The sequence below is a fragment of the Cupressus sempervirens genome, chromosome 6, assembly GCF_028749045.1.
Source record: "Cupressus sempervirens isolate cs-2001-9-10 chromosome 6, ASM2874904v1, whole genome shotgun sequence".
NCBI lineage: Eukaryota > Viridiplantae > Streptophyta > Pinopsida > Cupressales > Cupressaceae > Cupressus > Cupressus sempervirens.
The window spans coordinates 37,403,239-37,415,936 of record NC_143123.1 but is presented as its reverse complement, the minus strand read 5'-3'; the positions used below and the strand labels follow the sequence as shown (position 1 = coordinate 37,415,936).

The 12,698-nt window shown below is 35.3% G+C and overlaps 1 protein-coding gene across 2 annotated transcripts in view; it reads left to right on the top strand.

Annotated features, from left to right (window-relative positions):
• The first annotated feature begins 365 nt into the window (after positions 1–365).
• LOC149550984 (uncharacterized) overlaps positions 366–12,698 on the top strand; it is a 60,708-nt gene continuing 48,375 nt past the window's right edge. Inside the window, exon 1 of one of the 2 annotated variants that reach the window (XM_089786530.1) lies at positions 366–636. In XM_089786530.1, the coding sequence (XP_089642656.1) occupies positions 583–636 (54 nt within the window). In that variant the 5' untranslated portion in view covers positions 366–582. The remainder of the gene's footprint in view (positions 637–12,698) is intronic. The other variant, XM_089786532.1, reaches the window with a different exon arrangement.

Sequence of the window (12,698 nt, the reverse complement as noted above, 5' to 3'; positions counted from 1 at the left end):
TACTAATCTAAATAAATTTCATATATATATAAACTTCTCTCTGAGCTCACTGGTTTATCCTATTAAAGCTACCAAAACATCAACACTCCCTCTTAGCTAGAGAGGATAAACACATGACAATATATTAACTCAATGTAATATACAAATATCTTTGATCATAAGACATTCAACATTTAGATATCACATTTGATATCATGAATATTGGCCTCTTATAATACATTATATTCACCAATTCCTCAATAAGATTTGATATTACATATGTTATCAAGAGTATTAGTCTCCCAAATATAAAATATTGATGATATTCACCACCAAGTACTCAAACAGTTATATCTTTAAATAGCCAAATTGTGAAGAAGAACAATGCTTAAAATTTAAAAACAATAAAAAATCAAACCATAATTTTCTGACTGGGATTTTAACTATAGTTCACAAAAATTTTAACCAGAGTTTTTAAGATTCGAAGACAGCTGTGGCACCATTATTGTTTCATCTGGAAGCTGTTCTCAGAAAATCTTAACCTGGTCTGTCTACGGAAAAAAAGTTTTCTGTTGAGAGAGTCTGCTAAAGATTTTGGTGGATATGAGTACAGGTAAAGAGCAGTCTGAGAACAATCGAGATCCACATTCCAATCAGGTATTTTCCGAAAATTCTATATTTTCTGTTAGTTGAGCAAGTGCGTTAAGAGCTTAGCCAGTGTATAGACTCTTCAACATCTCTAAGAAGTGAATTAGTTGAACGTAAACAAAAATTGAAGATGCCCACTCCGATGAGGGCTTCGTGTTTTCATAGATCCCATGGCAAGCAATTGTGATTTCGGCGACACCCATACCCATTTCTTTATTCTAGATCCCTTTTCCTTGCTGGTTAGTTTTTATAGTTTAGGGCCGTGTATGGAAGTGTTATTGAATAGTCATCCGGCCTTACTATGTTAAGCCATCTGGTGAATTATGATATTTGGGTTCTATTTGAGGTTTACTTGGATATAGTGATTTCTGCTGTTTACCCAATTAGAGATACCCACATTCTTAACCTTTACGGCCTTCAACTGCGTATAATGAAAAATATCATTTTTTTGGGCCAGCTAGGATCTTCCATTATGTAGTATTCTGGGGCATCATAACACTGACGTCCACAAAGGTTTGGGGGTAAAACGGAAAACAATAGTAAGAACAAAACCCAGGTTCAGGTTCTTCCACTGCTATAAGACGATCCATAACTCCAGAGGACGTGGATTTTTTCCGAGCACAGCTCATGTGTACAAATCTGCAGAAGGTTATCCAAGCTTATTCCACTCATTATATTAATTAACGTAAAACAAAATCTCACACAAGAATTCTTAAGTTTAAGTACAGAATTCTATAAATCTAGAGTCTTGTTGAAGAGAACATTAACGTTTGGACAAGGATTGAAATTTACCGAGAAAAAGAAAATTCAACTCTAGAAATTTGTGGAAGAGATTGTTTATTCTTTTCAGCGAGTGGATTCTTCAGCAGTTCTTTGCTCTATGGTAAGTTTGCTGAATGTTACGGCATAACGAGTTAAGAATCTGAGCTTCTTCAAACCTTGTGTAGATTTTAGAAACAATGAGGGAAGTGATACACGACTTAAGGCTTTTTTGTTATAGTATTCAAGGCTCTGTGGGAGACAAATCACAGCAGAAATACAACAACAAACGAACTCATTTATTTTCCATCAATTCTTGATTGAACCCAGCAGAACACCTATTCCAAATCGGTTCATATCTGATGCAAACCAGTAAGGCATTTGCTGAGTTTGAAGGTTGAATCTACAATTCCAACTGCCCCAAGTGTAGATTGCATATATCCATGTGATGACCTTTAGCTGACTAATCTGGCAATAGACTGCATAGTTTGTAAAATTATCCGCAAACAGGTTAGAATTGAATATCATTATTCAAATGTACTGGGATATTTCAAATAGACAACATCCAAATACTTCCAATTTCATGAAGCCAAGATCACTTGCCTGCAAAGATAACTTGTCACTGGGAAGAATGGAATAACAAAGCAAGGGTTTGGGCTTTGAAAATACGAAAAATTATATTATTAGACGAATCTATAAAGAATTCTGACGGAATAATAAAAGATACATTGATCAATCCTTGTAAAGAAGATAAAGAGTTCTAAAATAAGAAGCCCTAACAATCATTTAATAATTAATATAATAATTAAATGTTAGTAATGCATAAAATGCTATCTTAAGTGAGAATTAAAGGTAACTTAATGATCAGGTCAATATGACTTAATAATTAAGTTTTTATTCTAAACCCAACACGCCCGCCCCCCCCCCAAAAAAAAAAAAAAAAGATGATCGACAATGTAGCTACAAACAATGCATGAAAAACGAAGGAAACTACAATGCAGAAAGCAAACTTAGGTCCCGATAACATGGCCTGATGAGGTACCCAATCACAACCAAATCTTTGTAAAGTGGATAAATAAAGAAAACCTCACGGGACAAACTCTACTCCAAGAAGAGATGGAAATAATGCTGAAAAATTATTTAAGGACTGCAGATGCCTCCAAACTAGAGAATGTTCCAGAAAATAGGAACAAAAGAATGATCATGAAGAACACCACATAAGCATATAGAAGTTGCAAAACTCTGTCCAAAGATAACTATCGATCTGAAGAACCTCAACTGTAAAAGAATGTGACTAGGTAGAAAAAACTATAATCTGTATGAGTGCTCTTAGATGACACTACTCGAATCAGGAGGCAAACAACTAAACTTAAAAATACAAATGGCATAAGGTAGCAAAGCTTGAAGAGCTGATCAATCGAACATGGAACATGACCAGGTAGAGAAGACTTTAATTTGCATGAGTGCCCTTGGATAATACTACTCAAATCAGGAGGCAAACAAAGGCAAACAATTGAACTCAAAGATATAGATGGCGTAAAACACCAAAGCTTGAAGAGCTGATCAATGAACATGGAAGACTGCCTCCAAAATAGGAATGAAAAAAGTGTCCATATTGTAAATGATCTATCTCACCGAAATGCATAGGTACCCAGCCACTGCACCCTTCTAGGACATATGAACAAATACTATATACATAGCTCACTCCAATGAACCAAGGAAGCATAAGTACCAATAGGAGAAACCCCCTCTAATGTAGACAAGGGAGAGGTGACAGGCAACTGAAAAAGTGCGCAGACAAGCACTGCATGTAAATGAACCAAGATCAACATGCACAAAAAATACATAATAGTGTCATGAGGTGATCAGTCTCTAGACACGTCGTGAGGCTAATGTCGTGGAGGGAACACTCACTTGACAAAGGTAGATGGAAAACAAAGGCACGTATCAGCCCCCTCATGGCAGTTAATCAGAGTAGTGCATGTATAATAAGGCACAAGATATGGTAGATCTCAAGAAGACAATAATCTGTATGAGTGCCCTCGGATGACACTACTCAAATCAGGAGGCAAAACAAATGCAAAACAATTGAACCAAAGATATAGATGAAACATGACACTTTATCTTAGTGCGTTTGCATAAATGCTTACAAAAGATGTCAACCAAGATCAAAAGAGACATAAGGCTCGTACAACAAAAAGTACATCCCAAGACGAGTCATCCTATAATGACCCCTTTTTGGGACTCACTACAAGTTGCTTATAGTTCTTGACTTAGCGATTGAAATATAGACAACTTATAAATATGTTTAAAATTTCCCCCTCTTTATGCACTTAATGGCACCCTTCTTTTATTTTCTTCCTTATTTATATATTCCTATACCCATTTCGTCAATTAATTCTATATACTAATTAGTCCCCTATATGCGCTTTCCCTTATCGAAGAGTTTGTTGCTTAGTAATTAGATCTCCCATACCCTTATTTAAATATCTTATATATAATATGTCATAATCAAGATGTTTGCAACTTGCTCTAATAGTTATATCTCCTCCCTTGGATCACTTTCCTTATTTCCTTATTATAAGATTCATTTATCTATAATATCCTTTATTTGTTCCTAATTCATATTTTTCATTCATATATAAAGTACTTACAAATCTCCTATTTCCCTTTCCCTTACCTTTTTCTCTTATCTCCTTTTCTATTCTTCATTACTTTATTTTACCTTCTTACTTTATTTTAATTTCCAAACTCTCTATATTCCTCCTAACTTTATTTTCATGCTAAAACTCTATAGTTCTTCTCTTATGAAATTAGTTCTTTATTGATTTTCCTACTCATATGTTGGTGGCTGTACTTTTCCTTGCCGGTGTGTTATCCCCTCCACCTTTTAATGTCCTTACATACCTTTATTAGTTCCTTCATATAATAAATTAACAATTTAGTATATAGTGGCTGCACTCAAGTCTTCTTTGAATTTTATGGGCTGCACTATTAGTATTATCCTTCTTAATATATTCTTTTATGTTGGATTCTCTTAGATATTCTTCCTTAAATGAATGAGATCCTTATAATCCTCAATGGGGTTTTCCTAATAATTCATCCAATACCACTCCTCATTATTATTTCCTTATTTCCTTTCAGTGCTTGTTTGCTATTTTATATATATTATTAAATCTATGTCTGTACAGTTTTTCACCCTTGAATCCATTTAATCTCTCTTCTTATTATGCCCTTTACACAATGATGGTGGTACACACACGTGTGTGTGTGTGTGTCAAGTTGGCCTATGGAGTTGATGCGTCATTTCGTGAGGGGCTTGCATGATCCAAAGCGGTATTGGGTTTAATGTAATTGATTTTATAATAGTATTATTCTAGTTACTATTACATTTGAATAATAATTAAAGGGAATGTTTAATATGTTTTAATACTTGCTATTTAATTATCTTAATATTAATATTAATATTATCTTTTCAATTTATGTTCTATCATTTTTTATTATCACTATCAACTCTCTTTCTTTTTCTTTTTGATGATTTGAGAATGAAATAATTTTGTAGTATGATGAAGGTGTTATTAATTTGATATTATTTTGTTAGGGTAATAGTATTTTTGAATGGTATAATTAATTATCATATATGTAAGATAAATCAATGATGATATCATATATATGAAGTTATACCTTAGTCAGGCATTATATTATTGTTATATTTATTTAGTGGTTTAACCATTTTAAGTGTGTGGTCCCTTTTAAGAGGGCCATGGCACATCCTATGTAATGAAAATGATCCCCAAACCCGAAACAACTAAGATATTCATCATAGTTCAAAATGCAAAAATCTAAATAGAATGGACCTGGATCAGAATGTGGAAAAAAACCAACATCAATGGAAAGAACATAGAACAAGCTTTCCAATGATATAAGGCCCCATTTGGTTGCTGGCATAGGAATAGAAAATTAGAATAGAAAAATGGAATGGGAATGGGAATAGAAAAGGGCAATTCCAATCGTGTTTGGTGCACTTGGAATTTGACTAGGAATATGTTAATCCATTGTTTGGTTGTACAAAAATGGAATAGGAATAAGGTTAAGTTTTGTATTTTTAAAAATAGTTCCCCTAATTTTTTTTTTAATTTATTATTTTTTTGGTTAATTCATTTTCATTTTTTTAAACAAATAGATATAATTTAAAAAAATGTTATTAAAAAAAAATTTAAAAAAAAGTAAATTTTTTAAAAAAAAATTAAAAAAAAAGTAAATTTTTTAAAAAAAAATTCCAAAAATTCCAAAAAAATAAAATAAATAAATAAATAAATTTAGTGGAAAATTAGAATGCGAATGGAATGGGCCTATTCCAATAACAGATATTTTTTGGCATAGACATATGCTCATTTTAGGGGCAAAATTGGAATATGTCTTCCTATTCCCAATTCTGATTGAGCTTACCAAACAGCGAATATAAAACATATTTTAATTTCCTTTTCCTATTCCACTCATATTCCAGCAACCAAACGGGGCCTAAAGTTTTCAAAAACCAGAGTTTGGATGCTCAAGATATATCTCCTAGAGTGCAAAAAAAAACCCCTGATTTTGATAGCGAAAAAAGCCATCAAAAAGGCAAAATTAGTAAATCAATCCGACACCAATGCGATGGGGTGGGAACTAGCTTTGTGATGATATCTCATTTGTGAAAAATGGAATCCATATGATGAAGATATGGCCAAAAAACCACAATGCTTCAGAAGGGCTAGAAGGGCAAGAAGGATGATGTAGTGCTGACATTTGCAATGACAAGCCCAAAAATGACTGTCAAATAGCTGTCATCGGAAAAAAAGACCCCCTTGCTGGGAAAATCACCGAAAGAAAGCTAGGTCACTTGCTGGAAAAAAAAGTAGGCGAAACGTAAATATTGGAGCAGGAAAAAAAACTTGGTGGCCGAAAATTGCATGTAAGTCCATTCAAAAGATCATGTGCAAACATGCATGGGTTCCTTAGAAAACGTGTGGGGACTCCTCAAATGGTGAGTGACTCGAGGGGCTCTTTGAATGAGGCGCATTGATGCGGGAAGTAGAGCGAATGTCTGGTAGAGCAAATGGTCGACGAGTGCAAGGAGGTGGAGGCGACCTTCAAAGCTGGCAGTAGGTGGACTGTACCATTTGCATTTTCCTTGTATTGACAAAAGGTCCCACTCTCCACATTTTTAAAAGCACCAAGTGGTTGGAAGGACTACCTCTGTAATGCTGGCAGAGGGCCCACAGGGTATGACAAGTACTTGCGAGACCCACAAAAAAATGGCCCCCTTTTTCCAATGCATGCACTTCAAAGTCATGCACCCTTTTAATAATAAAATGAGATAGCTACCTTAGACATAGATTACAACCTTTGAGTGAGATTGCCTTCAAAAAATCTGAAGGTTTTCAATTTCATCCTTGAATGGATAACTGAACACATGATTGAAGCTGTAGAAATTATATAGAAACTGACAATCCTTTCAAAATAAACCAAGCGCCTAATGCCTTAATCTAAAATAGGAGTGCCCACTCGGGGACCCATGACTCAATGCACCATAACCCAATAAATATTAAAATTAATATTTATTATTAACTCTGGAAGGTGCCTTCTCAAATAGCTCACAAATTATCTTGAATTCAACTTATAATTGCTCATAAATGACCACTCATTTATCAAAAACCATGGAAAGGTCTATGCAACCAACATCAATCCATACAAAGGAGACACCTTAAAGCTTTTTGAAAGCTTTCCTTGTATGGTTATGCTTTTTAGTTGGATGGATAGCCATGGGTAATCCTGATTAGGAAAGGAAAGGAACAGTCCAGGATACCAGCCATGAGTTTTAGGGTCTACATATGGTGACAACAATATGGGACTACGTCGTACACCTTTTGGGAGGAACCTAACTGTGCTACAAAGGAGGCGTACATACCCTATGGCCCTTTAGATTCCTTGAATGAAGTATTAATAGTTTTCTCCTTTCAAGAGTTGGATCCTTTCACAAAACTTGGCCGTGAGTGGTCTTGAGAGCTCTTATATTTTGAACCCATTTGGCCTTTGAGTAAGTCTTTAAAATTCCTTTTTACGTTATAGAACCGAATCTTGTTGCTTATAGTTGGTAAAGTAAGAGTGCAATGAGGACTAAATCTAGTCAACAATCATTAACTCCTATTGGTCTACTTTCACCTCTTAATCCAACTAATATTTGACTTTGTGAAAAGATATATGGATGCTGAATCACCTCAGTGCTTATGTTTTGGTGATATCTTTAGGCCTTGGCATTTTTCAAGATAGGTCATATTTGTGTTATTTTTTGTCTTAAATTTTTTCATTTCATTGCCTGTGAGGCCTAATGTGGTCTTTAGTTGTACTTTTAAGTCTTTATTACAAATTAAATTACTATCCCAAATTTATAATCAAGGATTTCATTTTTGTTGGTAATAATTTAGATGCACCGACTGTCATAATCCTACAGGTCAATGGAGATAACTCTCAATTACCAATGCATACCATCTTGCCCCAAAAGCAAAGGTGGATGTGTTGGGTGCAGAAGCGCAGTAGGATGCCCTGTGGATGTGTGTAGGAAGCGTATCCAGGGCATCTAGATGCGCTGTGGATACTCAACCTCCAGATGCCTTGGATGTGCTTCCTATGCACATCCATAGGGCATTCAGATGCCTTTGCGCGACAAAAGCCCAGTTTGATTTTTTTTTTGGCCAAATAACAACTTAAAAGCACATTAAAACATGTGCAATATATCTTTTTTTGACATTTTAAATTGTGTAATTATAATGGTTTTTTGATTTGCATTGTAATCGTGAACATAAACGTATATGATTTGGCTTATTAGTTTTTTCAATTTGAATATTTGTGAACTATCACATATGTTGATCAGTGGTGAAGTATCATACTATCAAAGATAGTTCAGCTTATCATTATCGACGACTTATTGCGGAGGGCAAAAAGAATATATCAACAAATATCGAAGATAAGTCAAGATTTTGCCCGAAACTTAAACAATTGCTTAAATTCAATTGGAAATGCATTTTTTTGCAAAATGGAGTAAGGAGATGCATCTAATGAGTCAGTAAATGAGTAAACAAACCAAACAAGTTGATCTAGGTATATATATAAATGCAAATAGGATACAAAATCATGTGCTCTAGTGGAATGCCGATGACTCGTAGCCATAGTTTGATAGTCTAAACACTAAAGCAAACTAAAAATAACAAATTGTCTTTCTAAATAGTAACTGTAAAACTATAAGCAAATACAAGTGTCAACTATCAAGTACAATATCAATATAGGCTACATCTTCCTCTTCCCCTTCTCAACAACTCTAGTAAAAACTACTGGAGTGGGAGGACTCTAGCCTTGGAAGACTGTTGTGGTTGTGGTTGGACCTCCATCCTGGATGTAGATGGTGCTAACACTGGCAAGGCCTCCTCGTTACTGTATCCTCCTGACTCTTAGTGCCCTCATCCTACTCAATGTCATCCAATCCCACTTGGAATCACCCTCCTCCATAGCCTACCTCTCCAAATCACAAATCTCATCCTTTGTGAACGATGGAGGCTGCTCTTGTTATGTCCAATTGCAATAGGGATCTATGTCATCCAAATCAAGTGGACCAACTGCTGCTAACTCTACCTTTCTTATGCACAATTTAAGGTTATAATGCACATAAACAAGGTCATTAAGGTGTCTTTGTGCTAACTTGTTCTTCTTTTTCATGTAATTGGCTTCAAATGAGCACCAGTCATGCTCATAATTGGATGAGCTACCATGGCTGGCATAAGATGCATAGGGCAAGTTTTTGCAGATTTGGAACATTTCCACCCCAATTTCTCAACCAAGCATCTGCAAGATAAATAGTAAAGTGTTAGAAAACATATTTTAGTAACTTAGTTTTTATCTACTTATCATGCATGCAAAAGACACCAGAATTCCAAATATTGTACCTGGGGTTTAAGTGTTCCTTCCACTTCTTTCCAAGTCTGAGGAGGATAGCTTTCCTGTTGCATTCTAATACTTCCATCTCAACCACAATGAGGTCTGCTGCCTCAACATTAGGTACCATCCTCTGCATGCAATCAAAGAAGCCCTTCATGACCTCTCTATTGTGATCACATTGGATGAAGAGAAGTGAAAACACGAGATGAGTAAGTACCCTGCCGCATGGATGGGTTGGCGGAGCTGATTGTTCCGCCTCCTATTAATAATTTCCTATATGGGGTCAAATTTGAGGTTGTTCCCCCCCCCTTTTTAGTAATTTTCTACAAACTCTTTTCCCCTATCCATGGCCTCATAAAGATACACCATTGGGGTTTGCTCCCAATCTCCCAAGCAGAGAACTTTAACCAAGGTCTCCCTCACCTATAATTGAAAAGTAGAAAATGATTATTATTAATCAGAGACTAGAGTTAGAAACTGATAATGAAAGACTTGATTATTGAGTACAACAAAATTAAATATTCAACTTTTGAAGCTTCCAAGTTACCTACACAATTTCTATAGCACCATTGAGAAAGTGTTTGTCAAAGACAATGTATGCAACTCTTTGTGCATCAGGCTTCTTTGAATAACTTGAGTTTAGCCATTATGGACTTGCAAACAATTTCTTCAAAGGATTCAAAGAGCTAATAACACTTTGTAATGTTATGCGAACCTTATGGCAGCAAGTCTAACCAACTCCTTCTCATGGGTGAAATCTCTCATCAAGCGGAGAACCCAAGGATGATTGTAGATGTATTTTGTTATCTTTCTTGCATCTTTTGCAACCATTCTCATCTAATCCAATTTTCTTGTCTTCCAAAAGAAGGCCAAGGACATGCATTGCACAAGGAGACCAATAAAGTGTGCTATACTTATCTTGGAGGATCCTACCCACTGCTGTATTGTTAGTTATTATTTGCACCATATTAGCAACCCGCACCTCCATCACAACTTGCTCTAACATTAGAGCCAAAGTTCAGTTATCTTTATCTTATTCGAGGCATCCGAGGATTTCAAAAAGACCACTTGATCCATGCAAGAAACCAAAAAATTGATGATGGAACAATTTCTTCCATCCGTCCATCCATTTGAAAGTATGGTGTAGCCAAATTATTTCCATTATAATCTTTGATTGTCAACCCCATCATTGGTCCTAGAAACAACATCTTTGAGCAACTTACAAGCACAAAATTAGGTTGACACTGAGTACAAAACTTTGATTTAAAAAACACATATTGAACAAAAACAAGTAAATTGTAAAATATTTAAAAAATAAAACAAGTGAACTAACCTTCCCTTAAATCTTTAGAAGTAAGTGCCTTGTAGCCTTTTCCCGCCACAATATTCCTGTCACAAAATTCAGCCAATAGGGACTAGGTGCAAGATTGAACAGGATGTTGTTGAAAAACTGAAAATTAGCATATTGAATGTCAACTTGCTGATGCACATCATTGTTCTACATAGTACCCTCTAGTGATGGTTGTGCTTGAGGAGTGTTTCTGTGTACAAAAAGCCATCTAAGGAACATGTGCGCGGCGGTGATCTACTAGAACCAGCGGAAGTGGAAGCCATGGGAATGGTAGTTTTGTGGATCCGTGGGCCACACTGTGAGCCCACTATGCCCTTAAGTGCTTCTTCTTCTTCCTCAAGGTTTGCTTGGATACTTAGTCACAACCCACATTATTTCCTTATGAAATGAATCGATGATCATTGTTTAGCAAAATCTAGATTCTAAACAAATAATGGTGATTGTAGAATAATAAATTATTCTTAAAATGGAGATATAGTGAGTCTTTAGATACCTTGTGATTCAGAAATGGCTGCCTTCATGGCAATTTTGCCCTTTCCTTTTATGACTTCATCACTTCTTGGGCACATAGCAAAGACATTCATCTCTCTTTATTTCAAGCGTGGTATTGTCACAAATCTTTGTGTCATGCTTTGTGATCCCTCCAAGGTGGTATTTCAAACTAGATATGCCTCCACTAATAATTTTTTCCCATTTTATGCATATCACAGTATTATAGTCGAGTCTTTCAAAAGGATATTTCTATGCCTTGTCTCTATGTCCTTTAGGGCGTGTTCCTACATATCTTGATGGACATGCATCTATGGGGCATTGACAGACCCAGTTGTAGAGGCATCTATATTTGCCATTTTGATGAAGAATTAACCTACACGTCACATACACAACGAGGGCACAAATTTAGAAATTTAGAAACAAACTAAGTTAGTTTAAAACTTTAGATAAGTTTAAACATAGCTGAAACTTGAAAGGAAAAAAAAAAGTCTTAGGCTATGAAATTTTTGAGAAAACTAAAAAAAATTTGCAAAATTTGCTAAAAATTGGTGTTAGATCTTATTGATTACCTTCTAAAAGAAGTTAGAGTAGATTGGAAATGGTTTGTATATAATTGGATGCATTTAATACAAGACAAAACGATTTTAAAACAAAAGAGAGAATTTTGAAAACTTGCTTGTGAATCCAAATTTGCTTGAAAAATCTCTTCAAATCCATTCCAAATCCACAAAAAATCGATCTAGAAGGATGCAAATGATGGCCTTCATCCTCCAAAACCTTCCTGCCCTCTCCAAAACTCAGCTGGCGTTATGAAAATGTGTTTTGGCCCTTTGCTAGGCCGTCACTGTTTATCCACCCCGCGGGTGCAAGAAAACAGTCATTAATCACTGATATTTTGGCGATTTATCGGCAATAGCTTAGCATTTTGTTGGCAATATTTTGAAACTTTTCGGCAGTGATATCTTGCTCAACATATCGTGATAAGTTGATATATTGGCAACTTTTCGACGATAAGGCAATCTATGCTATCAAATGATTTATTTTTGTATATTTCTGGCATTTCTTTGCATATTTATATATTTAATACATGTGTGTGTGTAAACACATCCAAAATCCCCTGAAAAATATCGCATATTCTCGTATCCGCATCCGAGTCGGCAGCATAGAGATAACTAGATAGAATGTCAACTATTTAAGCATAATATTTATGCAACTTAATGAAAAATTGCAATCATCTGTATTCATGCTTAGAACATAAAATATCCAAGTTTAAGATATAGCTGGAGATGAATTGCAAATTTGCAACTAATACTTATCATAACCAGACTGAAACACTGCTACAAATAAAATTAACCATGCAAAATGAGCCTTGCAGATTGTACAGGGGGTGTCCCAGAGGACTGACAGAGGATCTAAGTCATTGTCCATTTTTTGAATTACTCAGATAAACGGATCAAGAAACATGCTGCTGTGGATAAATGGGACCAACTTGTCTACGAGG